We start from the raw sequence: 17,181 nt of genomic DNA on the forward strand, positions 1-17,181 counted from the left end.
CAGAGACAAGCTGGCATCTACACATTCACACAGCATCCATTTTTAGAAATTTACGGGAAGGAAATAATCCAAATACTGGAAGTTAGCTCAAGGTGAAACAAAACAAAAAAATATAAATGCTCAATACAAGTATCATTGATTATCCAGCCATAAGTGTTCAAGCAGCCATTTCAAGTGTTTATATAAAGTTTGTGTTAATAAGGAAAGATGATCACATACCATTAAAATAAAGTAGGACAGAAAACTGTCTACATATTATGATCATTTTAATTTTAAAATTGGAGAAAAAAAATAAAAGAAACACACCAAAATGAAAACATGTTATCTCAGGGGCTCCTGGGTGGCTCAGTTGGTTAAGTGTCCAACACTTGGTTTCGGCTCAGGTCATGATCTCACAGTTCATCGGATCGAGCCCTACATCAGGTTCCTTGCTGACAGCAGGGAGCCTGCTTGGGATTCTCTCTCTCTCTCTCTCTCTCTCTCACTCTCACTCTTACTCTCTGCCCCTCCCCGGCTTCTATTCTCTCTCAAAATAAATAAATAAACATTAAAAAAAGTTATCTCTGGGTAATGAGGTTATAATACTTTTTTAAATACTTATTTTCCACGTTTCCTGTGATGTATGTCTTTTATTTAATCAGAAACAAAGAAATAAAGAAAGAACTGAGTATTCGCTGAATAAGAATGAACATTCTGGCAGGGAGGAAGTGACAAGGGGCCCAGATGCTGTTTTCACTTAACACGTATATATACTTTGTAAGTATGAGAAATTAGTGCTACACACACCAGCTAACACCCAGTGGAGCGGGTTTGGAAAACAGGAGGAATCACCAGAAGTTGGATTATAAATATGGAAACAATGCTATGGCTAAAAGAACTCTCGCTGGGAGAGCTATGAAATCATGTCACTTCTCTAATGTGAAGTCTCAAATGTTGGGGAACCATGCCTTTAGGTCACCAGGTATGTGAACTACCTTATGATTATAATGTGGTATTTCTCCCCTGGGATGAAAAGAGATGAACAAATACCATTTCCACGTTGTGACATGGCAAGAACACACACTAATACCTGCACACACGCACACACACGCGCGCCCTCATGGATCAAAGCTCAAGCTGCACACCTAACCGGAGCGTAAGGGTCAGCAGCAACTCAAAAGAAGGGAGGGACTTCAAGGATGCAGCCCCTAAATTCCAAATGACAGAAGCACATAATTCAAGAAAAGTCCCCATCTACTGGAGGGAAACTTTGTGGGGGGAGGCTCCCATCTCAAAACAGGGGTGAAAAGACAGTGGGTAAGCCATCCGCGGGGTCACTGGAGCTGTGTGAGCAGACTGACCTTTCGACAATGGCTGGAACGGCCCATGGTGCTGACCACACTGCTAGACCAGGAGGAAAGAACTCTAGGCTAAGGAAGGGCACTGAGTGTGGAAGACTGGGGGTAGGCAGGGCCTCTAAGTTCCCAGGGGAACACAGTACAGGATCACTCGAGTCAGGAGTCAGTTTAGGGTTCTGGTCCTCACCGACTTCCTCTGTGACCCTGAACCGCTCACAGAGTCTGTTTTGTTTTCTCATCTAAAATGAGGATTAGATCGCCTGCTCCCATCTGCCCGTATTGGAATGGACAATGAGATACTGGCTTTAAACATCATGGGAAGAGGAAGAATTTTCTCCAAAGCTGACAAAAATGGAGCTCTCTATCTCCACCTATCGCCTATCCCATTATTGAAATAACCATCTGCACCCTCAGGGAGGGGAACGATGCTGCCAAAAACAACAGAAGGCCATCAGTTTGGTTTAGTACCTCCTCGGCTACAGCCAAAGAATTTCTCAAGTTGTTATAACCAAAGTGCAAACAGAAATACGAAGAGTCACAAGGCAATGTTAGATCCGGGGCCATTTCCCCCTTCCCAGCTGTACTGTCTGAAGGAGAAGGCTCTGCTCCTGAGTACTCGTTACAACCAAGGGGGAGATGCCAAGCTGGGGAGATACAGCAGCACCCCCAAGTTCGATGAGCCAATCGCCCTCCCCCACACCGAGCACGCCCGGTCATAGCCAGGAGGGTACTCAGAACCTCAGCGGCAGAATCCGCTCTCTCAAACCTTAGAAAGGTCTTCTCAGAGGCCACTCTGAAAATGCTTCATGCAACTGTTTTAATCCCCCTACATAAGATGGCATTTTTCTAAAACAAGGTTCTTGGGGATTGCTGAAATGATTCAACTTTGGCTACTCTTTCGTGTAGGATGTCTTCCGGCTGTTCACCTGATGGAATCAAATCTAAAATAAACAAAACAACAAGAAAGAAAGGCAAACACAAACCTGATGGCAAGTTACGAGATGTCTGCCTCAGATTCTATTCCTGGTCTCTGGCAAACTCCCTTCTCTGGGTCTGAGTTTCTTCACCAATTCGGAAGTCAGATTCCATGATGTCTAAGGTTCCATCCAGCTCAAGAATACCGTTAACGACTTTGCCCAGACATCCGGGCCTCAACGTGCCACTTCATCTTGCGTGAAAAGTGAAGCTGGCTGCCATGGCTGTACCTCGGTGGCTTTGCTGAGCACACACACGTCTGCATGCACGCCTCGTAAAGGTGGGGAACACACGCCTACCGAAAGGCAGCACACACCACAGCCCCCTCCCGGGACCCCTGATACTTATGGCACCTAAACGGGGCCTCTGTAATGTCAAATCCGTCAGTAACTGGGACTCCAGGATGCTTTTTTAAATTCCACAGCAGATTAAAGAAGATCTAGGTAAACAGAAAGAAACCTTGTGTTCACTGATTGGAAAACTTATGATTGTTAAAATGGCAACAGTTCCCAAAGCAATCTATAGATTCAGTGCCATCCCTATGAAAATTCCAGCGACCTTTTTTTGCAGAAATGACAACACCACGATGTGACTGAAAATAACTGATGTGTTAAGGTAGTTAAAACTGCACACGTGTGCACCTTTTTGATCTTCTCCCCAGTGCTTGTACAAATAGATCTGCACTCCCTCCCTCCGCCACCGCCCCCACGTGCCCTGACCCCTCGGATGGAACATACCCACGCCACGCTTTATCCAAACTGACGAGACAGGAACTCCATCCAAGCCATTCAGACCGCGGCTTGTGAGCTTCTGACAGCCAACCGGGGCAACGGTCACCTCTGTCTACCAGAAACAAGCCTTCCTTTTGCTCTAAGAACTGAAGTTTGGAGGCTTTTCTGGTACCTTTGGCCTTTACCTTTGGAATTAACCTTCTCCCCTCCACATTTCTGAACTTCACCTCCAGGCTGCCATTTGTGCTCCTACCCACATGCCCTTTCCCATTTCTACATTTTCTCGTGTCCGTGACAAAAGCATTGCAGACAGATTTGAAGCAGACCCTTCTAACTCTGCCTGTAGTTTAATGGAAAGGTGGTACGCCAATGTCAACCCTAACATCCAGAAACAGAAGCTTAGAAAACAAACAAACAAAAAAAAACGTAAAAAAAAAATCATCTCAAAATGGATCATGATTCTATCTAAAGTGAAAAAAGCACAACAAATGAGAAACCACAGGAGTTTCTATCAAAAAGTCACCTTTCCTTACCACAAATTAAATCAGATTTGTCAAACCACTTTGCCCACAACCTAAAAAAAAAAACCACCCTCTTATTTCTAGAAATAGAATACACTGACTGACGAGATTTCATGCACAGAACAAATATTCACTGAGGAACAATTATGTCGCCGGCACTGACAGAGCAGCGAGAGTGTGCAGTCCAGCAGACTTCGGAAGACCTGTTGAGGGCACTGCCGTGTTCAGAAACTGCCTGTGTGTTTCATAATTCTCTCCTATTTTAAGTAAGCTTCAGACCAAATTAGTGTTATAATTAACATGTTAATTTCTTCCGGGTCTATTTCAACTGAGGCACAGTGAGCTGGGATGTTCCCCTTACTCTGTCTCACATTCTGACTCCCCGTCTGCTGTTTCTCCCCCAACAGAGTGTCAGCACGTCTTGCTCATCTCTGCACATCTCCTGACGGGTACGAGACTTTGCGGACTTTCTTCACGAAGAAGCAAGCAGCTCCTTAAAGAGTACAGAGCCTCGTTCCCATTGGAGGACTCTGACGCCTCCTTCCCACACGTTCTGTCTTTCGTCTTTCTTTACACACAGGTCTGCTCCAGTCTGGCTGTTTCCCATCTATAAACATATTTCTCTTCTTCGATTGCTATTTCCTTTTACAAAAAGGCTTCATTGCCTTACAGGAAGTTTGGATTTGGCCTTAAACCACAATCAGAGTTGCCAACTGTCTCCTTAATCTACGTTACGTATGATCCCCTGGTTGGGTTTTATGTTCACCTATGCTGTTTATGCCAGAATGACTTCCTGGAGGGCAGAAACACAATCTCTTTCTGTGAGCTGTGACCGTCCCCTCCTACATCCCAGGGTGTGAAGCATCCTTGGCTCTGAATCCTCCTATTCCCTATCCCAAAGTTTAGGAGCCATCCAGAAATCTAATGTTAAGATTCTTAAGTGAATGACAAAAAGGCATGCTTATTATGTGAAGGGAGATATGAATTTAAAAAATAAAAAAAAATAAAAAACCCTCATGAGTTAACAAATCAGAACTTTGGGAAAAGAGACTTTCAAGCAAAACATTACATTTCCAGAGTTCTAAGAATTCCACGTGTCTAACTGAAAGGCAATGAAAGGATTAAAAAAATAAAAGCAGATTTCATTTACATTCTGATATGGCAATTTTAAAGCAAGGACTGGTAGTGTCAAAAAAGGGAATGTTAAAAACGTAAGTATATTTGACACACTGTCCTCATCAATAGGAGACTCTGAGGATTTGGAATAATCCATACTAGTAATGCACCTTTCAAGTGGCATATACTTTACAAGGATATGGTGGAATAAGACCAGTTTGTTATGGAATGTGAGAGAAAAATCAGTTTCCAGAGAGCAGACTATCTGCATTTTTAGCAAACATGAATAAAGAATGACAGCCATCTCTCAACATCTCACACTGTATGCAGCCATTTGATTTTTCAAATAAGCAAATTTAGCTTCATTTTTACAGTGAATGGTTTTGCTCAAGTGGCTAAGAGACATGGTTTGAAAATAGAAAGAATCTTTGGTTCCCAATCTGTACTTTCCAGTGGTGGGACCCTCCTGTTCGGATTCTTAAGCAATGGAATCCCAATGCCCAGATGAGCAGAGAATTTGGGCTGGAAAGCTACGGAACAGACCCAAATCTCTGATCCATCTCTCTGCTTAATGGCCTGTCACGGCACCTCACAAAACACTGGTTCTACAGAAACCCGAACGATTCCCCCAAGAAACACAGGGAGCAAAGTGCAACTGTGAGGAAGGGAAACAAACAAAGAGTTAATCCACTCTACCAACCCAATCTCCTTCTCAAAGACTCTGTCCTCTATGGTAGCTTGCCACGTTCCACCCAACAACAGCTGCTCATGATAATCAATGTCTGACAGATCAGAGAAAGCCCTTAATGTGTCGCCAAGGGGCAGTTCAACAGATGGCATGGTGACTTACAACCAGAATCATTAATTACACTCTCTTATTAGTCCCGGGGCACAGTGCTGAAAATGCTTCCTCAGTGAAAGATGAGCATTTCAGATAAATGACCGTCTGGTACTGCCTGTGAAACTCCCTTTAGGATTTCTGGTCAGTGTCGATTTCTAAATCTAAGCCATACTATTTTCACAGCCGCTTCCCATCTTCCACTTCTAGGGTGGCTTTATGAAGCCCCCCCACACACACCCCCGACCCCAACCCGCACCGCTACCTATCTCTGACCCCGTAATCACGGCAAGTAAGGATATGGTCAAAAGTGCCCATCACTCATCACCTGCCTCAAGTCAGCAACTGTGTGAAAAGGCAAACATAATAACCTCAGCCACAGAACTAGCTCCGTTTCCCCTCCCTCTGTGCCAGAGAACATGTTGCTTGAGTGCTGGGGTGGGGAGAGGGGACTATCCCCTCCTTCCCTTACCTACTCTGGTATTTTTCTTATAATATGTGACTGCTTCTCCAACTCAAAACTGTCCTCACCCCTGAAACCACTGGCAGCTTGGGGCAAGCGAAGGTTCCCAAATGTCCATACTGCTGGCTGCATTATGCAAGTGCTGATGTTAAACCACCATGTACTGAATTAAGAAGCCAAACAAATCCGTGGTGAGGAACCAGTTCTAGAGCCTTCCCCAAGGGCATTCACGCTAATGTGAACTCAGGGTAGGAATCAGGTTCCTTCTCCACAGTTTGAGAACTGGACTCCATACACATTACTGTGAAACTGTAGAACTGATTGAAGACAGAGCTTAGAGGCAGACTTCTTATTGGCCTTAACCGTGGATATAAGTCAGAAATAAATCTCAATATGATCTGGACGACAGAAAATTCAAAGCATTTTCCAAATACCACCAAATGAACATGCTTGGGTTTTATTAACCACCTATTCTTTTTGTACCTCAATCTATGTACATATTTTTTTTAATGCGAATTCAAACTAAAGCAATATTAAGATCCTAAATGCTTTAAGACTTCATTGTTTGTTTCCTGCATTCCGGTTCGTTCCTTCTTGGACACATAAAATCGCGACTTCATTTTCAACTCGGTTCAAATAATTACACAATTATCTGATGGATGTTCTCATCTCATAAATTTTTAAAAGACAAAAAAATGTGTTAATTGAAGCATAATAAAAATCTCCTAATGTGGACTATAGGCAGGGAAACTTGGAAAGTCTGGGTCCGCCTTGCAACGTACTCACTTCTAGCTTTTTCTCCTTTTCTGACAAAACGTCTTTCTGGTTCTGGGTGTACTCCACCAACATCCGAGCCAGCTGGCGCCGGTCTTCCAGTTCTGCCGCCAGACGCCCGTTATATTCTGCTAGTAACAGACATGCTTCATCTACTGTTTTTGAGAGACGTTCGGCTGCCTCTTTGTCTACATACGAATGAGACCAAAAAATAGAGACAATATAGAAATCACACAGGCATGATTGCAAACATTTCTGGGGAAGGTTAACAGTTTCTCTCAACGTACAGAGTCCAAAAATAAGCCAGAACCTGTAGACAAACAACGGACTGACTGACAGAGAAACCCAAAGGCACTCACTCCTAATAAGATAGGACATTTCTGAATTACCTGAAGTGAGGGTAATCTTACAAAGGATTTCTAAATGCCTATTCCTGCAAACGCTCTATAAATAAACCAAGCAGAAAGAGATATCTAAGCTCATACGTGAAATAATTTTTCCTTGCCTCTGAGAATTTCCAAAGTGCTCTCATTCATATTATCTTGTTAAGTATTCTTCGCACATTCTTTTGAAATAAAGAAGCAAGCACTCGTTTCTTGGGTGTGGGAACTATGACCAAATAAAAGCTACAGGACAGGTTTGACACCAGGCGGTCAGCGGAGGAGCTGGGACTCAAAACCATGGCTCTAAAATGGACCTATAGGACTCTACCCCTTACACCACGTAAGCCTTAAACCCGGGGATGAGCTCTTGTCTTCCATTCAGCAAAATACAGGGTCTGATAACAGACATTCTTTCAAATTCTTTAACCGCGACCCATGCTAAGAAACACACTTAATGCAAACGCAGAAAAAAGAAGTGTTTCATAAAACAATACTTCTCCTTACTATGTACAAAGTGTTCCATCTTCTTTTGTTTTGTTTTTTGTTTTTTTTTTTGGTCGTTACCTACCAGACTGACGTACATCCCATTAACGAGTTGCAACTCATTATTTGCGAAAAAACCGGGAAGCATCAAAGAAAGGGTATTCTTGGGAAAGAAGGTGAACAAGACTCAACATTAGGAAATGAGAAGAAGAAACAAAAGGATGATCTGTGTTAGGAAACAACAGATATAATTAATTTCATGCGGGTGTGGTGAAACTGCAACTTTAATATGTGCACATCATTTTAAAAAGGCCGTTAGGGGTCAAAAGAGCGGATCAATTCTTTGAACCAAGACCACTAGGGACACCAGCAGCTCTGTGGGACCAACTGGAAGGGGATTACAGGGATACCGGTATGCTGTTCCCTCTGAATACAGGTCATCAGAAGTGAGAGGCCTCAGTATTCTGGGAGGCAATGGGATTTAAGGATTCCCAACAGAGTTTCTGTTTGGCACACAGTCTGTTTGACTTTTGGATGCCTTCTTAATATGAATGTCAGGAGGTGAACTGTTGAGAGATCCCAAATTAGGTCTGATGCCAAAGATGAGGAACTTCTACACTCCTCAGGAGCAGGGAAACAAAAGGATGTTCTTGGTGAGGAAGAAAGAGTGAGCCAAAGAGAACGCAAAGGAGAGAGACAATCTCAATCACAGAAAATTAAAGAAGACGGTGAAACTTATTCTTCAAGATCGGTGGTAAGGTCTGAGAACAAGCTGCCGGAGTGGGGAGGTTGATTTTACCTTTGTCTTCGCTTGACTGCATCTCTTTTCCCCCCAAATAGTTAATTCTTTAAAATGTTTTGAGCGCCCATGGCAAAAACGGCAAGGAAAACACTAATTTTAAGATTAAAAAAAGGTGGGGGGGGGGGACACCTGGGTGGCTCGGTCAGTTAAGCCTCTGACTTCAGCTCAGGTCATGATCTTGCAGTTCGTGAGTTCGAGCCCCACATTGGGCTCTGTGCTGAGAGCTCGGAGCCTGAAGCCTACTTCAGATTCTGTGTCTCCTCTCTGCCCCTCCCCCACTTGCGTGTGCACGCGCTCTCTCTCTCTCTCTCTCAAAAATAAACATTAAAAAAAAAAAAAAAGATTACAAAAAAAAAATCAGTTCTCACCCTCCAAGTTGTACCAAGGGAGAGAATTCCTTCACACAAATAATTACAATCCAGAAAAATAACCTGTGATTTTAGGAGTCGCAGAAAAAATGCAGTCAAAGCACAGCAGATAGACGCTTACTCCAGAGAACCTACCAACTGCGCCTATCCTCACATGCTCTGCCCTCCCAGTTCTGCAGGCCAGTGGCTGTGTGCCTCTTTTGGCCAGCCCTCCACTTGTGCACAGGCATCCCATTCCCTCTTGCTTACTCCAACATTCTGTTTCTGCAACTGTCCCTCACGCTTCCCCAGACCTCTCAATTTCTTTACTCTTCCTGGGCAAGCACTGCCACGAACACTCAGACATGCTCCTCTACCTTCTGGCCACATGTTGCTTTCTAGCTACTGCCCCATCTCCCGGCTTCCCTTACAGAACTCTTCAGGAGAGCTGACCATATTCCTGGTACCCACCACCGTTTGTCCTACCAATGTCACTAAACCCACTCCGATCAGACTGCTATGCCCCAAACCTTCCAACTAGCTTAACAAATACGTGGCCTGCTATTATGTGCCCAACACCATTCTAGGCCCTCAGAGCAACAGGGAACAGGAAGGACAAAAACTCTCCGCTCCAAAGAGTTTACATTCTCAGGTAAGAAGAGAAACAATATGCTACATTTTGCGTGTTTATCAACTGAAGGTAAGAATGCCGGAGAAAGAAAAGGCAGAGGAGAAAGCATGGAGCATTCAGAGGGAGGAGTGTAATTTTAAATGTACTGGTCAGGGTAGGGTTCACTGCGGTGGTATGTAAAGCAAGGCCTGGAAAAAGAGAACAAGCCATGTGACGATGTGGGAAAGATCATGTCAAGCAGAGAAAACAGCAAGTACAAAGGCCCTAGAACTGGAAAGTGCCTGGCAAGGAGCCTTTGCTCTGAGCAGAGGGAGACGTGATACAACTTCCATTCTAATAGATAACTCTGGCCACTCTGGTTATATTGAGCACAGAGTGACGGCTGGGACGAGAAACAAGGAGGAAGCACGGACACCAAAGAGGAGACTGCGGCGGTAACCCAAGTGAAGATGGCGGTGACTCACACAGGAGGCAGCAGTGGAAGCGGTAACAATGTCAGATACTGGTTTTGGTCCTGGTCAACAGGGTTGTGAGGGGCTCATTTACTGATATGGGCAAGACCGTAAGAGAAATGAATTCTGGAGAGAGGATGAGAAGTTTGGTTTGAGACAAGTCAAGTTTGAAATGCCTTTGGAGACACCTAGCTAGCAACACTAAGCAGAAGGCCAGATGTACGGGTCTCAAGTTCAAGTGAGAGGCCAACACTAGACATGTAAATTAGGGAATTATTAGCCTAAAAATGGTTATTTAAGGCCACCGAATTGGATTAAGAGGAACAGACAGTAAAACTAACTAGAGAAGAGGGCTAAGTACTCAACATGAAGAGGGAAAAGAGGCACAAAGAAACCCCCAAAGGATACTGAAGAGCCACTGCTAGAGAGTGGCGAGGAAAGCTAGGATATGGAGCCCTACTTTCCTGCTGCTGCTGTAACAAATTGACCACAAACTCCCTGGTTTAAAATAACATAAATGTACTATCTTAATATTTACTATTAAGGGCCTCTTCTTCCATCTTCAAAATGCATCTCTCCAAAGACTGTTCCAGGGTCCTATCTCCTTCTCTGACTCTTGCCCTCCTGCCTCCTTCTTAGAAGGAGCCTGTGATTAGATTGGGTCTACCTGAATAATCCAGATTATCTCCCCACTTCAAGATCCTTAACTTCATCACATCTGTAAAGTCCCTTCTGCCACGTAAGAGTACATTCACAGATTCTGGGGATTAGGACATGGACAACAGGGTGGAGTCAGGGGTATCATTATTCTGTCTACCGCACCAAATGAGGAGAAATGACCAACTGGGCCAAAGGTTACTAAGATCAAGTTACGGTGACCACAGATAAAGATTGGGTAAAAATTCACCACTGAATTTAGCAACATGGAAGTCATCAACAACACCGATAAAAGCAATTTCAGTAAAGTGTAGTCAGCAGAGAATGGGAAGAGGGGAAATGGTGGCAGATGAGTAAAGGCAATCTATTTAAGACGTTTTACTATAAAGAACAGAGAAACGTAGGAATATCTGGGCCAAGGAAAAAAGTCTCTTCCACGTGGGAAAAAAAGTACATGATTTTATGCCATAAAGAATGATCCAGTAGACGGAGAAAATGGAGAACTGTTGGAGCTACATCCTTGAGTAGTGAGAAGGAACAGGGCTAACAAACAAGTAGGGGGCTGGTTTAGAAAACAGCATCATCGCCCACCAAAGTAGGAAGAAAAGTCAGCCTATGTGTGTGATTTGTTTTTCCCAGCCACACTCAGCTGTTCAGGTCCAGGAAAGGAACAGAGGAAAAGCTGGATTTCAGAATGGTGGTCATCAGGGGCTGAGGGAAGGAGGAAATGAGTTATTAAATGAGTATAAAGTTTCAGTTTTGCAAGATGAAGAGAGCTCTGGAAATCAGCTGTGCAATAGTGTGAATGTACTTATCAACACTTCTGAAGTGTACCCTTGAAAACAGTTAAGGTGGTAAATTTTGTTAGGTGTATTTTGCCACGATAAAAATCAAAATAGGGGAGCCTGGGTGGCTCAGTCGGTTAAGTGTCCGACTCTTGACTTCAGCTCAGGTCACGATCTCACGGTTTGTGGGATCGAGCCCTGTGCATCTAGCTCTGCACTGACAGCATGGAGCCCGCTTGGGATTCTCCCCTGCTCTCTCTCAAAATAAATGAACGTTAAAAAAAAAAAATCAAAACAAATTTTTTATTAATTTAAAAAAACTATGAGACATGAGATCTTTAGGTCAGTGAAAACAGATAAATAAAATCACATACATTGCTAGCTTTATGTTAAGTTGCTCCCAATTTTTACAGACTTTGATTCTGATAGTACGAATAAATGAGTTGATCCTTATAGTAACAATAAAAGTTGAATTTAACCAGGAGAAAAGCTGGGCTTTGCCAGAAGACCACAGGCAAGAGGACAAAGAAAAACAGGGATTGAGGGTGTACGTAAGGGAGTGATTACAAAGACTCCATGCTAAGTGAAGAAAATAAGGGCACAGAGAAGTGGAAGCTGGAAAAAGGCAGAAGGAGCAGTAGACTGTTCAATCTAGTAGAGGGTTCAAGTGCTGGAGATGGGGAAGTGGAAGCGTGAGCCGAGACGCGGCTTGTGGCATTTAGACAGCCTCCATGTTGTGTCCTCCAACTAAGCACCCTCCTAGCCTCAAGGCCTCTCCTTGGACTATACTCTCTGCTTGGGTGGCACTTCTTTCCCTCAGAGAGCCTCACGGCTTGATCCCTAATCTTGGGGGTCCTCTGATCAAAGGTCATCTCATCAAAAAGGCTTTCCCTGACCCCCTTTAAAATACAGGTGTGCCTCGGGAGATACTGCAGGTTTAGTTCCAGACCACTGCGATAAAGCAAGTATCACAATAAAGTGAGTCAAGTGAATTTTTTGGTTTCCCAACGCATGCAAACGTTACATTTACACTACGCTGTTCCCCCCCCAAGTGTGCAATAGCATTCTGTTAAAAAAATGCACACATCGTAATCAAAAGATACTTTGTTGCCCAAAAATGCTATCACCTGAACTTTCAGTGAGTCCTACTCACTGATCACAGATCATAACAAATATAATGAAAAAGTCTGACATATTGCAAGAATTACCAAAAGGGGACATGGAGGGGCGCCTGGGTGGCGCAGTCGGTTAAGCCTCCGACTTCAGCCAGGTCACGATCTCGCGGTCCGTGAGTTTGAGCCCCGCGTCAGGCTCTGGGCTGATGGCTCAGAGCCTGGAGCCTGTTTCCGATTCTGTGTCTCCCTCTCTCTCTGCCCCTCCCCCATTCATGCTCTGTCTCTCTCTGTCCCCCAAAAAATAAATAAACGTTGAAAAAAAAATTAAAAAAAAAAAAAAGGGGGACACGGAGACATGAAGTGAGCAAATGCCATGGGGAAAATGGCACCAATAGACTTCTTGAAGGCACCTAATCTCTAAAAGCCTCAATTTCCTCTGACGCAATATGGGGATATTCAGTGACCTCAAAAGGTTATCACCAAGAGTAAAAAAAAGTATCTGGCACAGAGCATACTCTATAAACATTAGTTCATGCTTCACTCCTTCCTTTCAATTCTCCAGGCATAAAGCGGGAACGTTACTTGTCCCTCCCTATTGAAACGGGGGTGATCATCATGAGGGCAAAACGACATGACTGACAATACACACCCAGCATTCCTGGCATTAAAGGCACTACCATCCACGGGGTGTGTCAGTGTGTACAAATCACACAGCACTCAACCGTAATTTTTTTTAGTAAGAGGATCACGAGTTTAATACCTTCTCTCCTGGCCCCCACATCACACACACAATCTGCCCTGTGTTTTCAACAGACCTGACTTAGGAGTGCTGCGGGTTGCTGCGGGTAGTGGCAGGCCTGCATTTCTGCATAGTTCCTAGAATCACTATTAAAGCTTGGACTATTTCAACAGCTTTGCTGTTTTGCAAAACTCGAACCGCACAGAAGTCTATTATCTCCAAACATAAGCATGTCCTAGGGCCTGATGCCTCAGAGATATGTCCCTCTTCCCTCACCTTTCACCCCAACTCTACCCTCTCACCTGTTATTTTTTCCAAGAGAGAAACATCTTGCACTTCTTGGGGCAAAGAAGCAATTTTCTGCCGGACAGTAGCATCCCCCGATGCAGCATTCTCCAGGTCCTGCAAAGCTTTGATTAGTTCCTCAGTCTGTACAATGAAAACACAAACAACGCTGTCCATTAAGATGTAGGAGACTTAAAGAAAATTAGCTAGAAATAAATGAGGCAGAGGCCAATTCTAAAAATAATCATTCCTGGGGCGCCTGGGTGGCGCAGTCGGTTAAGCGTCCGACTTCAGCCAGGTCACGATCTCACGGTCCATGAGTTCGAGCCCCGCGTCAGGCTCTGGGCTGATGGCTCAGAGCCTGGAGCCTGTTTCCGATTCTGTGTCTCCCTCTCTCTCTGCCCCTCCCCCGTTCATGCTCTGTCTCTCTCTGTCCCCAAAATAAATAAACGTTGAAAAAAAAAATTAAAAAAAAAAAAAAAATCATTCCTGACATTTAAAAAACATTGTTCTTAGTACCAGAGCCTATACTGAGGTCAATGATATGGAGTCTAAGAGAATGTACAAAGTTAATTTTTGTAAGTCAATGACAGAACATAAAGAAATTCTACATAATTCTGAAAACAACAACAACAACAACAAAAAACGCCACAACTTTTTAAAAGAGCATGGTTTCTTTCGGCAACTGAAAAAAAATGGAGTCTGGTTCATACTGCTAGGTTTCAATGTTCATTTATTTATTTTTGAGACAGAGAGTGTGAGTGGGGGAGGGGCAGAGAGCAAGGGAGACAGAGAATCTGAAGCAGGCTCTGAGCTCAGGGGCTCCAACTCACAAGTTGCAAGATTGTGACCTGAGCTGAAACTAAGAGTCAGAAGCTTAACCGGCCGAGCCACCCAGGCGCCTGGTCACTGCTTAGTTTCAAATAATGTATGATTTCTAATACAGAACAGTCTTGGTCTCCAGTACAGAACAAAGGCATACACACCAGATGTTGAACAATTGTGCGATGACTGATTAAATGAAATGACACCGCCGACTTCAATTCTTCCTTGGATTTGCTTTACAAAATAAATGTCACAAAGATGACAGTTTCGATTTTGGCAGCCACTCCCAAAATTAAATGTGTCAAACTCATTAATTACAAACAAAGGGGAAAAAGACACAGAAAAGAGCAAACCAAGAATGCATACTCTGTGTATCAAAAAAGAGGTTTTTAAATCATCCGAAAACAATGAACACCACCAGGTTAGCCAGTCCATAAAGACCCAGGAGACAAACTGACAATGCAGACGGTAGTCAAGTTATCCTACAAGTTGATAATTCAGGCTGTCCTCTGGGAAGTTTTTAAATGGAAAGATATGTAACGCTGTTTTCACTTAACCCACCATATAAGTCAACATTTTAACATAACACAAATCAGACATGCTTCCTATTTACATGGGTCTTGGCCAGACCCATGTATAATAAAGTAAAGCTATTTTAGGCAAGATGAGAGGCCATGTAACTCAGTCAAGAGCATAGTCTCTGAGGTCAGTCAGACCCAGATTCAAATTATGACACTGGGCAAGTTATTTAATCTGTCTCTTTGAGCCTCACTTTCTTTGACAGTAAGTAAAGTAAGTAAGTAAGTAAATAAATAAACAGCAAACATTAAAACCACACAGAGTTCATGAGCTCATTTATATGAAGGGCTAAACAGCAGATATATAATTAAAAATTCAACGGCCTGTTTTAATATTTAAATAGGTTATATTGTAGCAAATTTGCTATTGCTGCACAGACTGTCCTAGAAACTAATGAGTTATTTACTTATTAAAAAAATAACCATGCTGTTGGAGAAAAGCCATGGCAGAGGACATTCAAATGTCTTTGTAGCATTATCTACCCTTTCACAAAAATCTACTTTTTAAGAATATTGTCAATTCCTAGGAGTGAAAAAAAGCCAAGTCCAAATACTCTATAAGACATAAACCCATCCAGGCTCATGGCATGCGAAGACAAAGGCAAGCCTGCTATCTGCCAAGTTTCCCTGGGTGGATCTTGCACCCAGCGCCCCGGGAACTGCCCTCTGGTGATTTTGTACTATTGGTTCCTAGCGCCACCTTGTGGCCATAATCTTCAACTAGAAGTCATGCCACAAAGCTGCGCTGCCCCACTCTCTGGGAGTCCAGACATACCAAGAGGGGTCCTGCAGAAGGATCTTGGGGAGAGTAGCTTCCAGGGTAGTCGTCATCCTCCTCCTCTTGGATCTGCTGAAAAGTTCGCTTCAGGGATTTCTTCTCTTCTGCTGCTAGAGGAAAGAAATAGGGCACAAACCTGGGTCACGACAGCCCGTGTAGGTAAGAGTCAAATGCTATGCACAATGGGCCACATGCAAAAAAAAGGGCAAAAGGGGGTGTACATTTCCAAAGATAGCTTAACGTTAACCTATACGCTAGTTATTTTAAATTGGTGGTAGTTCCCTACATTACTGAAGAGTCAAAAATGGTCTTAGGTCTGTCATCTCACATTGACTCACTGAAAAAAATACTACCGAAAACATGCGTCTAAAAACGAGACTTCCCCAACTAACACATTTCATTAAAAAGCTTATTTCTTAAAAATAAAAGGTAACAAGAGAAGTAAAGTGGCAAGAAACCCATGAGACAATGTAACAAAGCAAGCCAATATACGGGAGGGTTTGTAGAGAATATAGTGCATATTAAATGGAACACTATATACTTCCCAGGAGGACTTCAGAAAATAAAAACAGGCATTCCCCACTTTTCTAAAGCTTGCTTTTATGAAAGACCTACAGTAACAGCATCCGTTTTCACTAACCAAAACAAATTCAGAGAGGATATTTTCTTTCGCAAAGAAAGGCAAAAAGTGAATAGTGGTCAGCATTTGTTTTGAAGGGAGCATTGACAGAGGTGGTGTGCACCCCAAGCAGCCAGAGGGGCCCGCCAAGTTCATTCCAGAAACTACACTCAGAATTTCAACATAAAGCCACCAGAGCTTTGAGCTGTATCTGTGAGCATCTGTGCTTCATCTCGATTTATTTTGTACATCTGTTAGCAAGATGTGGCCTAAGGTATCAGAAAAGCCTAAGAGAGGTTATTTTTGGAGTCTGGGAATGCTCAAAACTTTTTCCATATAAATTAACGGTAACCGCTTCTTCACTTTATTCCAACTTGGCTGAGGAAAGGTTTCATAGATACGGTCTACTTTCGATAGCAGGAGAAACCTGTAGTAGAGAGAAACCAACCAACAAAATTGTGTCAGAAACTCTAAACACCCACGCTATGATAAGCATGTCCATTTCAAAACTCTTTCCTTTTGCATCAAATTGGACAATACAAAATAAATGCCAAACATCTGTGGGACTCAAGTCTAAATGACATGTTCAGGCTTGGAAAGCAAAGAAACAATGGTACACCTAACGTGTGCCAGGCGCTCCAACAGCTTCTGCACATTTAGTCCTTCCAGCAACCCTAAGATGTAGTCTCTCCATCTTGCAGGTGAGAAAATGGAGGCCCAGAGAGGTTAAATAACTCATCTAAAGGTATGTACGACTGTCAAAAATCTGTGCTCTTTCCACTGCAGTCAAATTCCTTAGCAGCACACAATCACTCTCTCATCTATCAAATGACAGGTTGCCATGCACCTGCCTTAGAACTCTGTGAGTTATAAACAGAATAACGCACACTTCTTGCTTAATTAAACACTTTCTCCTGGAAAGAAGGATGTAGTTCCTGTTTCTACCT

The 17,181-nt window shown here is 43.3% G+C and overlaps 1 protein-coding gene across 1 annotated transcript in view; it reads right to left on the reverse strand.

Moving 5' to 3' along the window:
* Window positions 1-17,181, reverse strand: part of RPRD1B (regulation of nuclear pre-mRNA domain containing 1B) — a 49,447-nt gene that overhangs the window by 12,573 nt on the left and 19,693 nt on the right. Inside the window, 3 exon segments of the mRNA XM_043602399.1 lie at window positions 6,768-6,943; window positions 13,452-13,578; window positions 15,613-15,725. Of these exon segments, the coding sequence (XP_043458334.1) occupies window positions 6,768-6,943; window positions 13,452-13,578; window positions 15,613-15,725 (416 nt within the window).

This window comes from Prionailurus bengalensis, chromosome A3 (genome assembly GCF_016509475.1).
Source record: "Prionailurus bengalensis isolate Pbe53 chromosome A3, Fcat_Pben_1.1_paternal_pri, whole genome shotgun sequence".
NCBI lineage: Eukaryota > Metazoa > Chordata > Mammalia > Carnivora > Felidae > Prionailurus > Prionailurus bengalensis.